Genomic DNA, 21603 nt, shown 5'->3' with positions numbered 1-21603 from the left:
GAAAAGATGGGTAGGGCTCAGTGCTCCCAGACACAAAAGACACTTTTATGGCACCTCGTAAATGCATAGAAAGTGACAAAGAAAATGAGAAGTGCTAGTTTTATATGTTAGTATGTCTATTGCCCTTAAACATTCAGTTTTAAACACCTTTTAGAATAACCTTGTTCCTTTGCTTGCTGGACAAAGGTAGAACTGCCATGGATGCAGTAGTGAAAGGTTCAGCAGGAGTTTTGCTTGTACAAGGTGGCAGTAAGGCAGAATGTGTCCTTCCCTGGAATAACTCTGCTGATGAGGAGCTAAACCAAAAACAAAACAGCAGTGAGTGAACGGGTGTGAAAATCTGAGCAGCAGTGTAATTACTGAGGATCTGCCAGAGCTGGGGATTAAGGCAGCCTTTGCAGAGAGGGCTGTACCAGTAGGCCTCTGAGGTTTAAACATTAAGTGTTTTCCTGGCCACCCTGGATGCATGGGTTTTTTTCCCTAGGATGCTTAACAGAGATAATTGATTTTATACTTGAAATGTTTAAGTGCTAATACCGATTCTTGAAAAGCCCAACATGACATGAGCAGCTCATTTGGTGTTCGTTCTGGTAAATGGCATCTATCACATCATGCCATGACTTTTCAACAGAAGCATTTACTGTAACCGTGGTGTTGAAGGCACTTATGGTCCCCTCCCTGCATTCTCCCTATTCCAGTCTCAGAAGCTGTCTTGCTCTGATGAGTTTGACTAACAGCTCGTTGCTTTCTGTGCTTGCCTTTTGTGCACTGATGATCTGCGCTGCCAGGAGCAGGACTACTCCTTCCTTTCTCTGTGTGTGTGGCTGTGTAGGAGGTAGAGGTGGCAGTGTCTCTCCAGCAGCCCTGAATTCGAGTTTCATAGTTAAATTTGCTGCGTGTGTTTCTATTTTGTCACTGCGGTGACTTGTTTAACTGTGTACTGATGAAGGAATAATTTGTACTTACTACTTGTCCTACTGTTTTAATTACTGAGAGCTATAAATACTCTATTCACATGAATGAAACAAACTGTGCATGCTTCAGAAATAGCTTTTGTTTGTCTTCAATGCGTATGTTTCTTTATTTTGAAGAAAGTAATAAGACCAGGATTAAAACACTTTCTATTTTACTTCTGTATTTATTTGTTTTATTCAGAAGTTTGCTAGAGTTATGATCTAGTCTATGTAAATAAAATTGATTAAGGGCATTCTGGTATCATTTATATTTACTTTGGTTTCACAATAAGATTTTATCGTTGGTGGGAACAGTTACTCTCTAAAGTGAGGACATATTTTATTCTAAAATAAGTTTTAAACCTTCAAAATACATAGTACCGTGCCCTTAACCTGATAGTGGAGCTGTATTTTTTTTACACAGGAAATCACAAATACATCTTCTCCTCTCCCCATTATAGAAGTTTATCATGGTGCTTTTTTGGTTTGGCTTTTATTGCTTAGTGCCTTTGAGGATAAAGGTAAAAAGCATCTGAGTTGTGCTTGTACTGGAACAAGGGTGTCAGTGGGAGAGTTCACGTTGGTGTAGCTGTGCTGACGTTCTTCTGGTGTTGGGAAATGCTTAGTCAAGAAGCTGCTACAGTTGTGGCTACTGGGTTTCCTGGTTCCATTTATTTCTCTAACCATTTTTTTTTTCATTATTGAGGAGGATTTGGGTGTTGTACATGTTCTCCAAACTGTTTGAGTATATGGGACTGCTGTCCATGTGTGAACCTTGGCCACACACACATACACCTGAGAGAAACAGGAAAACAGCTGTGAACCTGTTGGTGTTGGGAGTTTCTCTTCTTCTGATCAACTTCAGAACTGAAACTCCTTCTCAAAAACACTTTCATTGTCAGCGCAGCCACGTTGATGTCTGCATCCTGAAATGGTTTCAGCTGAAAAATCTTTTCTGGTAGTTGAAGGTTTGGAGTTGCACTGACAAGCTTTTGTCTTTCTTGCTGGGAGAGGTGTGGATGTGCAGCAAATGGGAGGGAGGGCGTGGTGGTTTCCTCCAAGGGGAGTAGCTGTGGTGTCTGGGCAGACACTGGAAAAGGGTGGTTTGGCCTCTTCTGTACTGTAAAGGTGTCAAAGCCCCCTTACTATAAACCTGGGGTTTGTTTTATCTGTTTGAATGGTCCTGCAGCACCCTTCCCTTATCCAGTAGGTAACTTGTTTTGTACTGGTCCTTGTTAAAGACTAAACTGGTAACGGAAACGCATTATCAAGAATGTGGTCGGATGTTTGTCAGCTGATAAATGAAGCCCCATCCAGTGTAATACAGTTACTAGTAAGGATAGGCCTTTTTGGTAGATCTGTTGAGGATTAAGCAGTGAACATCATGGTGTTGATATAAATTCATTTTGATTTGGAACCTTAAGATACTTTTGCCTCTTAAAATAATTAATTGACAAACTAACTTCACAACAACAAAAAGTAACAGTTTTATAAAGTCTTTCTATTCCTTTTATTTTCTACAGAAATGGCAGGATATTATTAAGGAAGTCAAGTTCCTCCAAAGAATAAAACATCCTAACAGTATAGAATATAAAGGCTGCTACTTGCGGGAGCATACAGCATGGGTAAGCATCTGCTGCACTCTGCACTTCTCGTGCCTTGGTTGAGGGCGCTTTAAAATATCTCCAGCTGGCTTTCAAGAGGGACCTGAACACTTGCCTTGCACAGAACAGCCAAGGATGCTTCAGCAAACCTGGGTGTAGCTTTTTGAAACAAGATTTAGGGAAATTTTCCCTTTCTCTTGCAGAGTAAAAGGATTGTGCTGCTGTTCTGGTCTATATAGCTTGATGGACCAAGTATTTAAAATGGGGGAGGGGGGGCAACAAATGTATCCATCACTCTTCTTACTGTAAAGAAAGGTGAGATTTTCACTTTATTACCTGGGAAGTGAGTATGGAAACTTGATTAGATATTTGCAGGTTACTTAATGACACATTTGGTGTGCCATTGAGTATTAATGGGTCAGTACTTTACAGATTGACTGAACAAGTTCCAGAAGTAAGTGTTCAGTTGTACTTTAGTGCAATGGGTTAGAACTCCTGATAAAGTGTATTTTGAGCCATTCATATTTCTGTTATTTAACTGAATCTTCTGTTGCATATTGTTTACTTCCATTGCTGTTTTTATGTGTGTGCATTCTGTTGACAACACCAACTTGCTGATTTTTTTTATCATCTCTGGCTGTCATCTCCTAATTAATAGATTTGATTAATCTATGGAACCAACCCCCAACTAAATTTGGTTTATGTGCATAAAAATATGTGTGTAGGAATAGATGCAGTTGGCTATGCAGAGGAAGCATTCTGTCAAAGAAAGTGTGATGTGGCACCTCTTGGTGACAACGTTTGTAGTATGATACACTAAATAAATCATATTGCTGAACTAATAGTTTAAATTTTAAGTACTGTTCATGTGTTGGCATCTGTGAAACTGTAGGACAAAATTTTAGTTTCTTTTTGAAATCTGACTGGGACTAAATCTTCAGTAAATCCCTGAATAACCTTTTAATGCTCTGATAAGCTTGTTAAGTGCAGTTTAACTTTCCTGTGATGTACGTGCGTATACAGTATCTAATACAATACATAACTGGTTGGGAGTGTACTTCTGCCTTCCTGAGAAGCTTGGTCACTTGGCACCTTCTGCAGGAGGGCTGTGCTGGTTCCAGTTAGAGCGACCCTTGGCCAGGGGGGGATCAGTGTGACAGTGCTGGGAAGGGGCTGATGTTACAAACAGCACACAGTTTCCTTGTAGCAGCCTGAGTAGCATGCACCAGTGATTACTCCTGGATTGCTCCATAGAAATCTAGAAAACAGCCATTTGCTATTAGAGATCTTCTAACAACTGTTTTGATTTCTTCCCATACAGCTTGTTATGGAATATTGTTTAGGATCAGCATCAGACTTACTAGAAGGTATGTTGAGCATGTTTATTTGGTTGAAAGTCAGTAGTACTGAAGTAGAAGGTTTTACAGCCTCACAGAATTGTCCTTGAGTATATCGTTTATTTGGGGCCAGAGCTGTGTGTCAACAGCTTCAGTTTCTCAAATCCTTGCATGGCTGTAAAGGTTCCTTTGTAGAACAGCAGAGCCCAGTCTCTCCTTGGATCATATTATTTTAAAGTTGCCAGTCAGCTATTTATTTTCTTCTGAGTTTTAGGTTCTCCTGTCATAGCAGCTCAAGATTTATTTCTGAGAACCGTGGCTGTTGATCCTAATGCTTACTAACAACTTGAGGCCTGTTGACTAAAATAGCACCACAGCAGTATTAGGGGTTTGCTTGATGAGGTCTTTTGTTAAATGGTCGTTTTTCTATCAGGCTTCTTGAAGTGAAACTTTCTTTGAAGATGTATGTGTGGCCAGTAAGTTGTTCATCTCCTATCCTTGCCAGAAGCGTTTCAGGACAAAAAGCTGAGCTGCTGGAGAGTCATCTGTATTGCTACAGTTTATTTATTCATGTGTGAATTGTTGTAAAGTTCTAGAGTTTGGGTTATAGCTTCGTTCATGGAAAATTGAGCGTTGAGTCTCCAGTAGGTGTTTGGGAGATTGGTCACAGAACTGACAGGAGAGTAGTTTATGGTTGCAGAGCAGTCTCTTTGTGATGGTAAATAGCTGCTGCTTTACAGTTAGATTATATCTGATTACAGAATGTGCTCTACACCCTGAACTATTTTTACATTTGCTTCTCATGCTGAACCTAGTAAAAATGAAGTTTTTAGGATTTTCTCTCTGGCTACAATGTTAACAGTACTCACTTGCATGCTGCAGACTGCATTGTTTTCGTTAACATTGAATTTTGAATAAATTCTTTCCTTAAGTTCATAAAAAGCCATTGCAAGAAGTGGAAATAGCAGCAATTACCCATGGTGCTCTCCAGGGATTAGCATACTTGCATTCTCACAATATGATCCATAGGTAAGTGGTTACAGTTTTGCTGTCTCACACACTTACAGGTAATTTACTTTGTTGTTTGTATCCCCCTCATCCCAAGTTTAATATTTGTAAGCAGAGATTCCCCACAGCATCCGTATGCTCCCAAACTAGTGATTTATATAGTCAAATAGTAGAAGGTGATAGATCTCCTTGTGCCCTGCCTGGTGCAGCTGGTGTTTGTAACTTCTGCAGAATTGCTTTGAGTCTGCTAAACCTTTCAGTACTCAGTATGGGGATGATTGTTCCCTGAAGCAGTGGCTAGCGAGGCAGGCAGAGTTCACCTCAGCGGCTCGTAGCCATTGGTGAGGCAAAGATTGCTGGGCCAGGGAGGAGCACTAAAGCTTGAAAAATTAGTTTCACTTGAGCACACGTGTTGAGAAGCACATGGTAAGTATGGGATGCAAATGGGCTTTGGGTTTGAAGCACCTGCTGCATTCTAGTAGGATGAAGGGCTTGAATAGTTACAGTATTAGGACTTTGTGACAAACGTTTCTCGAGGGCACAGTTGGTTCAGAAGGTTTTGCTGAGCTGTGTGTGAGGCTGATCCAGGTGTGCCATTTTAAGTTGATTTTTAAGACAAACTAAGAGTCTAAGATTGAGGGTGGCATTAAAATATTATCAAACTGTATTTGGAGGAAGTGAAAGAATTCTGCAGCTTGAATGTGGGAATAGTGGTGTGTTTTGTAGGCAGTCCTATAGGAGGTTTTCTCTTTTGGAGAGGAATAATACTGACATTTTATTCTACAACCAGAGATATCAAGGCAGGAAACATCCTGCTGACAGAGCCAGGACAGGTGAAACTTGCTGACTTTGGGTCTGCTTCCATAGCATCTCCTGCCAACTCATTTGTGGGGACGCCATATTGGTAAGCCAAGAGTTTTATGCATTTCTGTCTTTATGAAATAAAAGGATCATTTAATGGGTATTTAATATACCTGGGCCTTGCTGAAGGCAGCTTTGTAATCATCTTGTGGTAGTGATAAAACGTATTTTGCAAATAAAGATTAAATAGTGAGTCCTTGTATATACAGTTCCCCAAAAGTAATAGAAATATTTTGTTGTTCTGCTTACCCTGACTTTAAGTGGTAGAGGTGGGATTGAATCATCTGTACTATATTTTAATCACTCCCCCGCCGTGGTTTAACAGTTCATATGTTCCTACCGCGTCTGGTTGTTGAAATAACTGAAGTGTTTTCTCTTTCATAGGAAAGACCAGGTTCATTGAACAAAACCCTTTGCAGATCCCTTGTATGCTTTTGATCTGTTGCACCTAATCTGTGGTGTTTACACAACTGTATGCTATAATTATTTCACCAGAGTTGGCCAGCCAGCTAAACTATTGGAAATGTGGGAGGGCGAGAAGGTGGCGATACTCATACCTGGAGAGCTGGGCAAAGCACAGGAGAACATCACACAGCCTCTGTATAGGCTTGCACTAGTGTGGGTGCCTGGTCTTTGTTCCTATTATTGTGCCTGATACCTTGGGGAATGATTTATTTATGGTAGCTGAAATCAGTGAAACAGCCTGTTCCAGTGACATACTGATGATGATGATGATGAGGATGATGATGTGTTGCATTGCCCAGAATTTTATAAGCACTGATTTCCTGTTTTAGGATGGCCCCAGAAGTGATTTTAGCCATGGATGAAGGGCAGTATGATGGCAAAGTAGATGTTTGGTCTCTTGGAATTACCTGTATTGAGTTAGGTAAGTTCCTTTCTTTTGAAAATTTACAAAGTGGAACTACTTAATGCTGAATTACGGTGTGGAAGATCGATACTTCCTTCCTTGTCCTGATTTTGCTGGGACTTGAATTTTAGGGAAAAAGAGCTAAATGTGCTCTCTAGAATTCAAGACCAGGTCTCCAATTTGATGTGTGTTGAACCAGTGTTTTCATTACCCAAAGAGTAACAGAGACAAAGAAAACAGCCAGGCTGTATCACTGAAGGTCTTTACGTTCCGTGGGAGAGGCGGTTAACTTTGGAACTGAAAAACAATGTTTGCTTTAGAAATGAACTGTTAAAAGTGCTGGTGTGATAATACCTTTAGTGATACAAGTTGATGCTGTTTGCATGAAAAGTTAAAGTATATTAACGAGTCCTGCTCTAATGGCATTTGGGATAAGTGGACAGCTTCAAAGCTATATTGAGCCTGTGTTGTCACTTGTGGATAGATTTGGCTAGAAAATAGAATTAAAAAATAAAACAATCCATTTTTGAAGTGGTAACCTCATGAATCAAACCCAGAAGAAACGATGGCACTGCCATTATAACAGTCTCCAGGAGGCTGTTTAAAGGGCCTGTGTTCCTCTGGCTTTCTATTGCATTTAACCTGTAGTATTTTCTTGGAACTAAAATTCAATGGCTGCAGTGCACCGCCGTGCCCAGCACTACTCAGATTTTACTCAGCATCCAGCTCTCTAGAAGCACTTAGCTGTAAGTTTTTCTCAGGATTGCTGCTGCACCTGAGGCTGTCCTACCATCCTTGTCAGATCTCATTGCTCATACTCCAAACCGACCTCGGTGGAGGAGCAGCCCAGCCGGGTGGCGAGAGCTCTCAGGAACACACTAATCCACGTGAACTGCACAGTTTAGCTAAAAATGCTGGCTGGCATTCCAAACTGTCAGCTTCATTTTCTTCCAGGACATGGAATAGATTCTTTCTTCAGAGCAGGGAGATTTTATATTTTTCTTTTAAATTTTGTTATATTTTTTTTTTTTTGGTTGCCAGTAGAAAGCGAGTTGAAGGGGTGTGACTGTCATGACAGAATCCTGCTCTGAGAGGAGTAAGGAGACTTGGCTGGCTGCAGGAATGTGGTGAGCTCATGGCCACCACGCCCCCGGGCGCCGTCCTGCACGCTGCGTTTTTGCAGTATGAAGCGTTGGGCTTCATCTGTGGCTTTTAGCATGGTGGGAGGTGAGGCTGGGTCAGGACGGTAAGAGCATTGAAGCCTGTATTGGTGTGGTTATCTTGTATGCCTTGGTTTGAGGAAGCATGGGAAGAAGGCAAAAAAGGAGGTGCCTAGTGGTCTCCTCAGGCTGATGTTTAGTCTTAGGAATGGGCCCTCGTTGAGGGCTCGGTGTCAGTGTTTCCTCAAGATTTGTATTTTATTCAGGAGAGCAAAGAGGGCACAAAAAAGCTAGGGGGAATGATCAGGTAAAATAGTTTAATGGATAACCAGTGTGATCCTCAATAGCAGCAGCTAGTTATCTGAAGAGAAGGCAAGGTGCTACGCTTGAGGAAAGGCTGTACTCCTCGATGTACCTGTTCCGAGGAGTTGGTAGGGCATAGTCCCTCCGCTGTTATCTGGGATCTCAGATACATAATTTACTGCTACTTTTCAACTCAAAATTGAAAAGCAGCATTTAAAAAAAAGGTTCATTTTTTGCCCCCTGTTTTGTGTTTATTTCTTTGCTTGCCTTAGGAAGGAAACTCTTCTGTTGCATTTTCACTAGTGTAGAAACGTCCTCGTGGCCTGACCAGCCTCTCTGGAATGTTTATGGCCAGGCCAAGCTTTATAGGTTTACCCCATAAACATTCTGATGAAGCTTCAATTTTGTTGTTACAGTGAGATCATCTCCTTCCTCATTAAGCTTTCATGCTGTGTCAGTCTATAAGAGTAACACAAGCTTGAAAGGGAGAGAAGAGCCAAAGAGAATGCAACTCCCAAAATAGTATAAAGAGTTGGCCTGTTCCTGACTTCCTGCCCATGTGCTTAGTCAGTTCAGTGTGATTTGATGGTCCTTGTAACCAGCTTTTTCTTCATCACTGCTGTCCTACTAGAATTAAATATTTGTTAGCTTTTTAGCAACTGTGGCTTAAAAAAAGGGGGGGAGGGTCCGAAACCAAGAATGTGGCTAAACACCGAGTCTAGAGCTTACTGTTAACTTACTCCTATTTTAGTACATTAAAATGAGTCAGAGGACTGAACTATGATAAACCACGTAATTTAAAAGCTCGAGAGGACAAGGCATTTGATCTTCAAAGTGCTTTCATCTTCTGCAATGGTATAGGACGTGTGCCAACATATCTGTCTGATTGCAGGGTAGGGTTGGTTTGGGGTTCCGTGTTCAGGCAATAGTGATTCTGCTGATGTGGTTTTTCTTTTTAAAGGGATGTAAACTAAAAAAAAAAAAAAAAAAAAGAAAGAAAATAACCCCATATGACTCTATCTCCCTATATAAAAATTATTTTCTTTTATGTGTAGCGGAAAGGAAGCCTCCTTTGTTTAATATGAACGCAATGAGTGCCTTATATCACATAGCGCAGAATGAATCCCCTACACTACAGTCTAATGAATGGTGAGTATTGCTGAGGGAGGAATGTTGTAGGGAATTGCTGTAAATGGAGTGCTTTGTCATGCTGAGTTCTTGAAATGGCTGGGTTCCTATTGGGAGGATGTGAGCTGGAAGCCTCTGAGTAGGTTCACTATACGTTTTATATCCAAAATTGACCAATTACTAACTATGTGTAGAATGTAGCAGAAAACAGGACACGCCGCTGGAAGAATCAGATCCTCTAAAATATTCAGTTCATGGGTCAGTAAACTACTGAAGCTCCCAGGCTAGCCAAAAGTGTGGGGTTTAGTGGGTTTTTTTAATCACAAACCACACTGTCAATTTCTAAGTCTTGTTTTGTCAAAGTCTTGCTTTGCAAGATGAAGATGCTGCTTGTGTGTGGCAAGTGTCTGTTACATAAACTTTAGAAGAATAAAGCTCAGTGGTAATGTTTTCTGCTTCCCAGTCTCAACAACTGTGTTCTGAAAGGGCAAACACATGAAACTAGTTTCAACAGTTAAAAAATTCCTAATTATATTTTTCTGAGCTCTAGTCCTAGGCCTCTAATGTAATGCACTGTACCTTATTTTTAGATATTTTTTTTCTGAGATTTTCTGGTTTGGCTGTTTCACACCCTGCTGTCTGACAAACCATTCAACTCATTTTGTGCATTTTTTTGACCAAAACCCACAATAATTTAATTTACCAAAACATTGGAGTTGGACCCGATAATCTCTCAAGGTCCCTTCCAACCCCTGTGATTCAATGATTCTATGATTGCAGTAGCAAAACCCCCTGTCACATTCTGGGGGTGGGGAGGGAGCAGCGGGGGAGGAAAGGAATAAAATGCATACAATTGATGTGCCACTATTTTTGGGGTATAATCCTGCCTTTCTGAAAGTCTCTGTTCAGAGAAAGAAATGGCAAAATACAGAATTTTAGCTTACAGAGGGGGAGGAGTTATTAAACAAATCATGACCTTTAAATCTTACTGGTGCCAGATTGCACAAGAGTTGAAGGAGTTGTGTCTGAGGGGCCAAAGGCATTTCAGGAATCGGGCATTAATACAGTTAACACCTGCAGGCTGCGAGGGAACGGGGCAGGGGGCTCTCACTAGACCTGGCAGAGTTTGTGCAGTTTTATACTGCCAGGATTGGTGCTCTCACTGAGATATGTGGGTGTCTGTCTTTATACAGAATTTCCTTTTGAATTGGCCCCTATTTTTGCATCCTCAGGCTGAAACGTTTTGTCTGGAAGCTGAGTTTAAGGGGATCTACCTACTAATAGTGTTGGGCTTTGGCTTGAGAAGGGATGTCAGAGGCTCTAGTATGAAGTCCTGGGTCTGTGTGGTTCTTTCCCCACTCTTGCTACTAGCAGTGCCCAAATATGAGTGTCTCGATTCTTTAATGAGCTTTGAAAATTAAACTGGGGAGTTAACTCAGATACATGTTTGTTTTTTTCCACTTTCCTTGCCACAGGTCTGATTATTTTCGAAACTTCGTAGATTCTTGCCTCCAGAAAATTCCTCAAGACAGGCCTACATCAGAGGAGCTTCTGAAGGTTGGCTTGCTTGTCCTTTTTGGTTTCTACATGGTATTAAAAAGGAGCCATGCCCTGGGACGCCTCTGTCTCGCCTACCTTACTGGGTTACAGTTGACAATGTTCTCTCTGAACACTTCTGAGCTGAGGGTGCTCTGGAGCATATGCAGCTGGCAGTCCTGGTGTTGCTGTGTCTCAGGCAGTGCTCGGTGACTCCAGCCCAGCCTTATTCTCATCAAAAGCAGGGGACGCCCCAGCAAGCCACACTGGATGACCAGCAGCTTGTTGAATTTCAGTGTCCTCAGCTCAGTCTATCCTCGCAGTGATTATAATTAATCCTGACAGAGCTGCCATGCATTAGTTTACAAATACCTTTCATTACTTCCCTCTTTATTCTATGCTATATATACCCCTAAAGGCTTTTTATCCTCTCCTATCACCTACGTGCTTTACACGTAGAACTGAAATTCGCTGTTCTAATAGTATCCCTGGGGGGAAGGGGGCAGAGGAAGAGGCAGTTTTCTTTCCCCATACCTTTCCTTGACATAAGAAGCCTCGGCCATCTGTAGGTTTTCTCCTGCTTTATTTCTTAGATTTGTTTTTATGGTTTGTTTGGGTTTTTTATTTTTTCCTCTTTATTTGTGGTGCTGTATGGTGCAGACACTTGATTTTCCTTGCTCTCGTCTGGAAACACAGTCCATGGTATCAAAAAAGCGATGTGTTCCTAGGCAAATGCAACTCAGGAGTTAGGTGTTAGAGCTGCTTTTTGGGACTTTGATGGATTTTCCTTTTGGCATCAGGTGGCATTCAGGATTTTGCTAACTTGTCATTCTCTTTATGGTGCCCGTGACATTATATTTGGGGATTTTTATCCTGCCTGTGTTTGCTCTAAACAGCAGTTTTCCAAAATCCTGCCTTACTGGGAAATGGATGCTATTTATGAAGGTTTTAGCATCACCTTTATCTGTGTTTTTACTTAAAACCTTCAGAGGACTTTTGCCTCTTTAAAAACCGTGCATTCAGAAAGTAAATGCAATTACCCTGGAAAGGTTTTGGTGTGGGTGTGCAGTCCTGCCATTTCAGAGCTCTGCAGATTGGTTTTATTTCGAGCGGTGCGCTGCAATTAAAAGAGAACATTGATGGGAATGAACCGTTTGTGAATGTATTCCTTTGGAATCCATAGTCTGAAACAGCTGCACGCCGCTTGACGGGGACAGGTAGGGCATGTGACATGTGAGGAATGGCAATGCGGTTCTCCGAAGGAACACACTGAAACTAGCGGTGGTGTTAATAATGACTCATGCTGGCGCAGCACATTTCAGCTGGAGGCTGCGAAAGCTGCTTCTGACATACAGAGACAGGGCTTGTTTCACCTCTTGGCAAACTGCAGCCACCTTTGCAGGGAGATGCAGGGAATATTTCCTGAAGAATAAAGAGTGGAAGGTGGCCAACAGCTCTAGGACCTGGCTTGAAGGTTCTTGGCCTGTTTTATGACTCCGAGCTGAATGGTGAATATTTGATCCCAAACAAGGAAAAAAGGGGTTTATAGTACGAGCTGTCTGATGAGTTAACTAACACTTGGTTAGAGATGCGTAACCAGACTAACACCTTTAGCATTTGTATGTTATTTGTTGCTCTTCCCCCTCTAAACCACAAGTAGCTAACATCTCTAGATACCCTAGCATCCAAAGAAGTCAGGGTTTAAACTGAACCCATTTCCATGATACATGAAATACCATTTCTGGTTGGTTTTGGGGGTTTTTGGGGTTTTTTTTTTTATGTTTCACTTTTTGGTGGCTGTCTCCCATCAGAAAGCAATCATCCTGAACTCTTATCTGGATCATGAAGTCTAAAAATAGTCCCAGTGTAAGCTGTGAGGGTATTCTCCTCCTGCACAGGGAAGAGGGCTAACAAACCCAATTAGAGCTCATTATTTTATCCTCAAAGCATGTGTGCTGGAGGCATAAGAGGTCACTCACCTATTTGTGTGTTCTGCAGCACATGTTTGTTCTTCGGGAGCGGCCTGAAACAGTGTTAATAGACTTGATTCAGCGAACAAAGGATGCAGTGAGGGAACTGGACAACCTGCAGTATCGTAAAATGAAGAAGCTCCTCTTCCAGGAGGCGCACAATGGCCCTGCAGTCGAAACACAGGAGGAGGAGGAGGTGAGAGAAACTTTGGATTTCATCACCGAAGCAGAAAACGATGCTGTCATTTAAATAACCACAGCTCAGATATTGCTAAAAATGCATGGAGGCTGTTTACACACCTGGCTGTAAGCTCTCTCTTCCTCTCTGTGCTTGGAATAACACTACCTCAAGGCACACACAAGGACAAACAGGGTAGATGCCTAGTGCTGGCAAGAAGCTGTGCCATGTGTTCATGCTTGAACAGTTAGCTTCCAGTTCTGTAAATCCTGACGTTCTTTGCCTGTTTATAAGGCTTCATGAGGACGCTTTCAGCAACTACAGTTAACCTCTAGTTTGACCATAAGTACAAGGCCACTGAAAGCCTTCTAGTTTTGTCTCGAGAATGTTGAACTGAGTCTAAAACATAGAAATTTGTAATTGGTTTAAAAAAAAGGGCATCAAGGAAATAAACTTGTCTCTGTTGGGACTGCTTGCTGCAACCACCACAGAGAAGTTCAGACTCTCTGGATTGTAACTCTCTCATGTACAGAAAGGAACCGTGTGAGGTGCAGGGTCCCAGCTGAGCACTTAGAGGATGCTGGTGTCAGAACAGATTCTGGTGACACACCGTTGCTGATACATGATGGAGTTCAGCTTGTTAACAGGCTCACCATTGCAAAGAATCTGACATCAGCCAGTTAATCTTGACAAGGCTGATTCTTTCTCTCCCCAGCATCCCACAAGAGAAATGTTTCATGGCAATGCCTGGAGGGTGGGAACTGCCATGACGTGGCAGGTAGATGCCTTCAGAGAGGAGTGGAATGAGCGTTTCATTTGGTCATGTCCATAGATACAGCTGTGGGGGGTTTGGATTTTCTTAACGATTCCTTTCTCCTAGGAACAAGATCATGGTGTCGGCAGGACAGGAACAGTGAATAGTGTCGGAAGTAATCAGTCCATTCCTAGTATGTCTATCAGTGCCAGTAGCCAAAGCAGTAGTGTTAACAGTCTTCCAGATGCCTCGGATGATAAGAGCGAGCTGGATATGATGGAGGGGGACCACACCGTGATGTCAAATAGCTCTGTCATTCATTTAAAGCCGGTAAGCGTTGGATTTTTACTGGATAACTTCAAGGGTGTAAAAGGCAAGAGGATTTGGTTGCAACAATGACAGTTGAGTGCTTCCTATCCTAAGCCATTATCTGCAGGTTCCAATATTATGTCCCAGTATATTAACGTGTGCTGGAAACTTGGGAAAGTTGCAGTGAAAAATCTTCTGTTTCTGTTGATCCACTAAAAATTACTAATTGCATTGTTTCAAAACTGCCTGCTTAACCCTGGGGAGCTGGAATGGCAGCTTGCAACTAGGTTTATTAGGTGGATGCCCTTAACTTGCAGAGCTTCTTCATGGGACACCAGAGTTCCCCTTATTTACCTCTTGGTTAGTGAATTCTTAAATCTAAGCCGCTCGGTAGTGATTGAAATCTGTCCCTGAAGCACCTGGCTTCCCAGCACTTCATGTGAATATTTGGTTAATGAACAAAGATGTTCAGAAACCGAAACGCAGCGACCTGGCTGTGCAAGCTGCAAAACCACTTCCCCTGCTTCACCTCTGAAAGATGAAGGGAGGAGCAGAGGAGCATCCCTCTGCCCCGTGCTGCTCTTCCTGTGGAGGGGTTATCACTCCTTCTCTCCAACCAGTAACGTTTCCCTGGCTAATGATAGGTGTGGTTAGAATGTTTTGTTCTTTACCCAGATATGCAACCGACACAGGTATTTCCTCGGGGAGTTAATTAGTGTATCATATCTAACTACTAATCGCTCTGTGATGAATGACAAACTCAAAATAAGAATGTGGAATACACCATGACAAATTTTTTAAATTTGCTTTGAGGTTTTTCTGTGGTGGGAGTAATGAAAATCTTCCTCTGTCTTTCAGGGTTACAGAGATGCTGGGTTCTTTATGTGAAACTTGGCATAATCTACTTGGTAGCTTTTATGTTTTGGGGAAGTAAACTCTTTAATTCCATTTTCAGTTTTCCATTTATTTTTCTCATTTTCAGCTTTAATTAGTAATTTTCCTCCTAGTAATAAAAATGTGCAATGAAATTTCCAAAAGCAAGGATCCTAGATTGGAGCTCTTGCTGCAGTATATTCCCTCCTCCAGCTTATTGAGGATCTTTCAGGGCTGCTGAATAAAATGTGGGTTTTTTCCTTCCTTTTTAATGTCATTTGAACCAGACCAAAATAAAAAAACCTTTAGTAACACAGCTTCTCATTATTCTTTCACATCCTTATTGCTGATAAGGAGGAAGAAAATTACAGGGAGGAATCGGATCCCCGAACAAGGGCATCGGAACCCCAGTCTCCTCCCCAAGTATCTCGCCACAAGTCTCATTATCGCAACCGAGAGCACTTTGCTACTATACGCACAGCATCGCTGGTACGTTGAGGCTTCTCTTCTGGTGAAGCAGTGGGCAGGGAGGGATGGCTCTGCACGTAGGGCTATGAAGCTACTTAGAGCTGTTAGGATTTCATCAGAATATGAGCTATCCTGCTTGACTGAGATATTATCACAGAAATAGTTTAAGTTAATAAAAGCTTAAATGTGACACCTGGGCAAATGTAATTTGTGTGTATTGGATATTTTCGCCTAGCAGAATGCAGGGAAGTGTTTATAATAACAAGCTGGCTTTTATTTTCATGTGCCTATTGTATATATTTGTGTGCAGATGTGTGTATATGTGCACACTCAGTGCAGAGAGCTAAAAAAGACATTATTTGGTACCAGAGTTGCAACAATTGGAGTTTTTCAGCTGGAGTCCATGAGAGCTTATCTTCTACAGCAGAATTCAGTTTTTAATCTGCTCCGCTGCCATTAGGATGTGTGCTTTTCATTACCACAAAATCATATTCCTTTACTGAATAGCTTATTGTTGTGGCTTGAAGACTGCCAAAAAGCAGATTAAGAAGCGTTAACTTGCTCCGGCCTGGTGTGGTTACCCTTCCTAGGTGACAAGGCAAATGCAGGAACATGAACAAGACTCTGAACTCCGAGAGCAGATGTCTGGCTATAAACGTATGAGACGGCAACACCAGAAGCAACTGATGGCGTTAGAGAATAAACTGAAGGCAGAGATGGACGAGCATCGCCTCAGGTTGGACAAAGATCTTGAAACACAGCGCAACAATTTTGCTGCAGAAATGGAAAAGCTAATTAAAAAGCACCAAGCAGCCATGGAAAAAGAGGTAGGAGATTATGGCTTAGCAGACCAGTCTCTATTTGTTAATTACATTGAATTGTCCACTTCCCCTCGCTGATGAAGAGATGACATTGTAGTCTCTTACATGTCTGTTTTCAGGAGCCAAGCAAATTGCTAATTAGAAAAAGGCTAATACATCACCTCCTTACACTAAGGGGTTTATGTAACTAGAGGAAAGGTATGTCCTTCATCGCAGTGCGTTATACTAAATGTCAGTATACTGACCCCCGAAAAAATCCTGTGAGGGTTTTCCTTCCTTTGGCCACGTGTATGCTGGTGGTGACTGGCTGCTGCCAAGTATTATGGAGGCAAGTTAGCCTGCAGTGGAGCGTGACAGCTGGGCGTAAACGCTCACCGTATAGTTGGTGATGGATATGGGGGTTTTATGCTTTTAAATAATTGATAATGAAGTGGTGCTGCCTGCAGCGATTGTTATTGATTCTTTGTTCATCTTGGATCTCTCAGTGGGTTAAGGAAAGTGTTTATCATAAGATGTTGAGCTGGTTAGGCAAGACTAGCTGAACAATAGAGCTGAGGAAATGAGGCATTGGAGGAGGACTGCTGCTTGGTGTGTGTTTGGAGAGGGGGTGTGGAATGAGAAGAGTGTGTGGTCGAGCTCCTGAGGCTCATGCTTATTTGAAGTCCTGGTGAGTATCGCGGTGACTGTTCCATGAGTTCAGGTGTTGGGGCTGAAATGGAAGGTGAGCTGTAATCTGTCAGGACTCACTGATGTGCTGGTGGGTTTGCTGTAGGCTAAAGTGATGGCCAATGAAGAGAAGAAGTTTCAACAGCATATTCAGGCCCAACAGAAAAAAGAATTGAACAGTTTCCTGGAGTCCCAGAAGAGAGAATATAAACTCCGTAAAGAGCAGCTGAAAGAGGTAACTCATCTGTCCTGAGATATGTGAATGTTGTACAGTGTGTGACACCGGGTGGGAAAGGTAAACCTTCAGAAAGGAACATGCTGCTGCTGTGCACAAGAGCTCTCAGCTTGGGTTGCAGCAGGTTCTGCATTTCGTGGGCAGACACCTGTGTGTACTGTCACTTACTTGTTTCATATCTTTGACCTTAGAGTAAGAACGTTTATTTAGATACTGGCACCTGTACGTTCAGCTTGTGAAAGTACAAACTTCTCCATTGTTTGATACTACTTTTTAGCCAGAAACATGTAAATTTGGTGATCCTAAGGAATGAAAAATGGTAGTTTAAGTTTTCTTATACCTCATTGCTTCAGATACCAACCTCGTACTGCAGCAATTGCTGAAGTTCCTTAGCACTTCAGTGATGTTTCTGTGGCAGCATTAAGGATGACCCACAGATTATAGTTTTTTTAGCAGAAAATATCTGTAAAACACTACCTAATTTTAGTAAAGCAAGCTGTGAAATAGTTTAATAATCACTAGATTGTAGTGAAAATCGTGACCTTTGTGAAACGTGGGGAAACTGTAGAATTAAACTTCCTGGTTCTTTTTGTGGAGTGCCTGAGACTGTAAGCACTATAAATAAGGGTTGGGGTTTTTTCAAAGAACTGTTTAATGCTCAACCATCAACTTGTGCGATGCAACTTTTGGAACTTGCTCCGAAGGGAAATATTCCCAAACATAGATGTTTCCCAGGAGAGAAAAAAAAAAAGGTTAAAGAGCAGTAGAGCCAAGAAAGATCTGACAAACTGTAGTAGCGTGGGCTCCTTACAGTAACATGAAGACTTTTTTCAAAGTGGGCAGTAGATCACAGAGCAGTAAGAAGCACTGATGAAATACAGAGGGGTTCTGTCTCAAACTGAAGATGAAATGTATCGCGACATGTCTGGTTGCTGTATGGGCGTCTCTAGCACACAGCTTGAGTGAGCAGTCTTGCCAAAGGTGCTTCAAGCTCTGTGTTAAATATTTAATATACATGTGGAAGCTGCAGACTTAATCTTCACCTGTGAACCTCCTTCTATAAGTCTCTTGTAAGTTATGGCATCTTGGTGGCTCTGCCTTTATGAGTTGCTTACAAAATGTGTGTGTGTTCTGATGAAGCCAGGCACAGAAATGGTGTGCTTCATGTGGCTGGAGTTTTGTTTGCACAATGGAATGACAGCGCTTTCCTTCTCTCAGTCCTGTGGGAGTCTTTAAAACCATTTGTCAGGCAGTATAGCAGGGCCTCCAAGTGTCTTTGTTTTCAGAGGCAAGCCATCATTCTTGATTTTTGAGTTAATACATATGTCTGGGAACTGCGGGCACGAACCAGCATTTTGACCAGTTAAAACAACCAATGTGAGAAGAAGCTGTAGTTAAATTTGTGCCACTGTGGATTGTGTCCTGGTCATCTGTTAGGTAGGGATCTGTAGAGGCTGGGGTGGTACCAGCTGTGACAGAGGATGAGGTGGAACGGCTTTGAAACATAGTTTATTAGGCAGGTCTGCTCAGCTGTTCAGGGCCAAGGAGCTTAATTTGGCTATTCCACAATTAATTACCATGTTGTTATCAGGAGCTGAATGAAAACCAGAGCACTCCAAAAAAGGAGAAGCAGGAGTGGCTTTCCAAGCAGAAGGAGAACATCCAGCATTTCCAAGCAGAGGAAGAAGCCAACTTACTGAGGCGTCAGAGGCAGTACTTGGAGCTGGAGTGTCGCCGCTTTAAGAGACGGATGCTCCTTGGCCGCCATAATCTGGAGCAGGATCTGGTTCGGGAGGTAAGTGAACAGAGAGAGATGGGACCCAGAACCTACTCTGGGAAATGGATCTACAGAGCACCAGCTTTCAGCTCACTGAGGGGTTAATTACCACCTCCAAAGTTTTTTGGTAAAATAACAGCTTGATATGCTTTGCACCACCGTCTAGTAATCCTGGTGGCATTTAGGGGATCATGCAGAATCCAATGTTCGCATCAGTGCCCTGTTGTGGGAGAACTGTTAGACCTGAAAACTCCACACAACAGTTCCAGTCCTTTCCAGAAAGTGCTTACTGTGAATCCTCTTGAGCATCTAGAACAGGAAGAAGAAAAGTGAAATGAGGAAGGAAAAATTACCGGTGGTGGTGCTGTCTGCTTCTGATAAGACGTAGAAACTTTGTGTTCTGTCCTCAAATGCCTTGGGAAGAGAGAAATGCCCTTGTGATCAAAGTGAAATGTCATGTTGTGAACGGAAATCCAAGTAAGTACAAAGAATCTAATAATTCCCTCTGTCCTCCTGTTAGGAGTTAAACAAAAGGCAGACGCAGAAGGACCTGGAGCACGCCATGCTGCTGCGTCAGCACGAGTCCATGCAGGAGCTGGAGTTCCGCCATCTCAGTACCATCCAGAAGATGCGCTGTGAGCTGATCCGACTCCAGCACCAGACCGAGCTCACCAACCAGCTGGAATACAACAAGCGCCGGGAGCGGGAGCTGAGGCGTAAGCACGTCATGGAGGTCCGGCAGCAGCCCAAGAGCCTGAAGGTATTATGTGATGTAGGAGCTCCAGGCATGAGGAGGTGGTGGCAGAGTGGTACATTACTCTTGTTTGCAGTTGTGCAGGTCCAAGGTATCGTGGAGTCTCTTTGACGCGGTGTCTCATTCTGTAACAAACACCTTGATGAAAAACAAGTGTGGTATTTGTCAGGTTGTGTGACTGCCAGGGTGCACCTGCAGCCCAGCCAGTGCCGTACGTGCACACCATAGCCATGCTGAGCAGGGTAGTGGTGTACTGTATGCAGGCCAAAGCAGCACCGGGTGCTCATCTTATTCCAAAAGCTATTGTTCCCAGCAACGTGCCTTTCTTCTTGTGGTGGTTTGAAATGCGTTTCACCTTTCTGGTGCCCTTTTTCCCCTCCTCTCCCTCCTGTACCGCTTTCTGATTCTCTTCTCCCCTCGTACATAAGAATAAAACCTATTTTTCTGTGATGCAGCAGTGCCATTTAAAAACAAAATAACCTCTGCCTTGCTGTGTGCATCAAAGTGAAGTGTGCTATGGGTCCTGGCTAGCTCACCTTCTTACTGTTTTAATATTAAGGCTGATATGCTATCAAATGTGGGGGAAGAGAGGGAGATGCCACCAACTGCAGTGTCCTCGGGAAGCTCCACCACTGACCTTTGCTGTGTTGTCCTCTCGTGGGTTTTTCATGGCTCCCTTGTAACTGCGGTGGCTGACCAGAACTATAGGGCCTCTGTAGTTGAGGCTCTTAGTGTTTTCATTGTAAGTCTTCACTTCATCCAAAGAAGTCCAGTGGTTTATTCTGAAGTGCCTGAGAAGGGAGTATAAGGCCTTTCACAAAGCTGCCGGGTACATTTCCTTTGAGGAGACGGAGTTCTTCTCTCCACCCAGCGTTCAGCTGTGCCAGTAACAAAATGAGTGTATGGCATACTGAGCATGGGGTTTCTTTGTTGTTCTAGGTCTTTCCTCTTCATGATATTTCCCATCTGACTTAGACTTTACCACCTGCAGATTATCTTCTCGCAGAGAAAAAAAACAACTTGAAAAATAGAACTTCATCCAAAATATATATATATATATAAAAGCAAATACCTGATTTGTCAATATTGGAATAATATTGAATAGTGAAAACCTAGCTTGTGAGAACAAGGGACCATCTGATTGCTGTTGAGAATCTCCAAGGATATAGTGTATAAATAGCTGATGACTTCACAGGGAAGCTGCGCTGCGCTCTGAGCTGAATAAAACTGAAGCAGCTGTATTAGGTTGATCCTTCCCAGATTAGCATGAATGAGTTCTGCCTCCCCAAGGTGATGTGGTGCGAGCACGAGTGGGCAGCATGTCCGTTCCGTTCCCTTGCTGGCAGTTGGGATGCGGCCTCTGGGCTGCAGAGGCTTGGCCTGTGCTCTCACCTCTTGGAGCCCTTCCCTTTCCCAGCCAGGACAAGGCCGGAGTGTTTTGTGGGGAGCACAGAGAGCTTGTGCTTTGCTTTTGCGTGGCTGTTCTGCGATTAGCGAAGGATTTCAGGCTTGAGCTGTCAATCCAGCACCTCTGCGTGCACACAGCGCTAATAACACAGCCTGCTGGACAGCCCTTGGGTTTGTGGTACAATCCCCCCTTTATCAGGCTGTTCCCTTGTATTAACTCCTCCTCTCACTTCTGACTGACGCAGGCCAGTATTCTTAATTGAACAGATAATTTGACTGTTTGTTCAGTTTCTCTCTCCAGCACCGTTTTCCCTCAAGGGCACACGCGTTTCAGGCTTCCCCTTTGTTGCTCAGGGAGGTCCTTTGTCCTGAAAGCAGTTTTGTAACGGTCAGTGTCGGTTGCCGCTGTTACAGCACCAGAAGGACCCATAACTAGAATTCACCCTTCACTGAAAACTGCTCTGCTATTATTTTGAGCGTGTTAATTGTGATGCAAATACCCTCTTGCTGGTATTTCACAATTCTAGGTCAAAATGATCTTGTCAGAAGTCTGACTGGAAATCTTACCCCTCCCTTCTGTTTCCTGTTGTTAAAGCCTTTGGGTTGGAAGCTTGTAAACAGAGTCTGGTGTCA

At 42.8% G+C, this 21603-nt stretch overlaps 1 protein-coding gene across 2 annotated transcripts in view; it reads left to right on the top strand.

The window, feature by feature from the left end:
• TAOK1 (TAO kinase 1) overlaps window positions 1-21603 on the top strand; it is a gene marked incomplete at both ends in the record, with an annotated part of 33833 nt that overhangs the window by 4760 nt on the left and 7470 nt on the right. Inside the window, 14 exons of one of the 2 annotated variants that reach the window (XM_084273326.1) lie at window positions 2477-2578; window positions 3879-3924; window positions 4827-4923; window positions 5693-5806; window positions 6558-6649; window positions 9150-9243; window positions 10698-10779; window positions 12757-12924; window positions 13787-13990; window positions 15197-15331; window positions 15901-16137; window positions 16904-17032; window positions 18624-18827; window positions 19330-19569. In XM_084273326.1, the coding sequence (XP_084129452.1) occupies window positions 2477-2578; window positions 3879-3924; window positions 4827-4923; window positions 5693-5806; window positions 6558-6649; window positions 9150-9243; window positions 10698-10779; window positions 12757-12924; window positions 13787-13990; window positions 15197-15331; window positions 15901-16137; window positions 16904-17032; window positions 18624-18827; window positions 19330-19569 (1944 nt within the window). The remainder of the gene's footprint in view (window positions 1-2476; window positions 2579-3878; window positions 3925-4826; window positions 4924-5692; window positions 5807-6557; window positions 6650-9149; window positions 9244-10697; window positions 10780-12756; window positions 12925-13786; window positions 13991-15196; window positions 15332-15900; window positions 16138-16903; window positions 17033-18623; window positions 18828-19329; window positions 19570-21603) is intronic. The other variant, XM_084273327.1, reaches the window with a different exon arrangement.

The sequence above is a fragment of the Gallinula chloropus genome (genome assembly GCF_964237585.1).
Source record: "Gallinula chloropus genome assembly, chromosome: 19".
NCBI classification, from domain to species: Eukaryota; Metazoa; Chordata; class Aves; order Gruiformes; family Rallidae; genus Gallinula; species Gallinula chloropus.
Note: the sequence above shows the minus strand (reverse complement) of the source record. Positions and strands in the feature narration are given on the sequence as shown.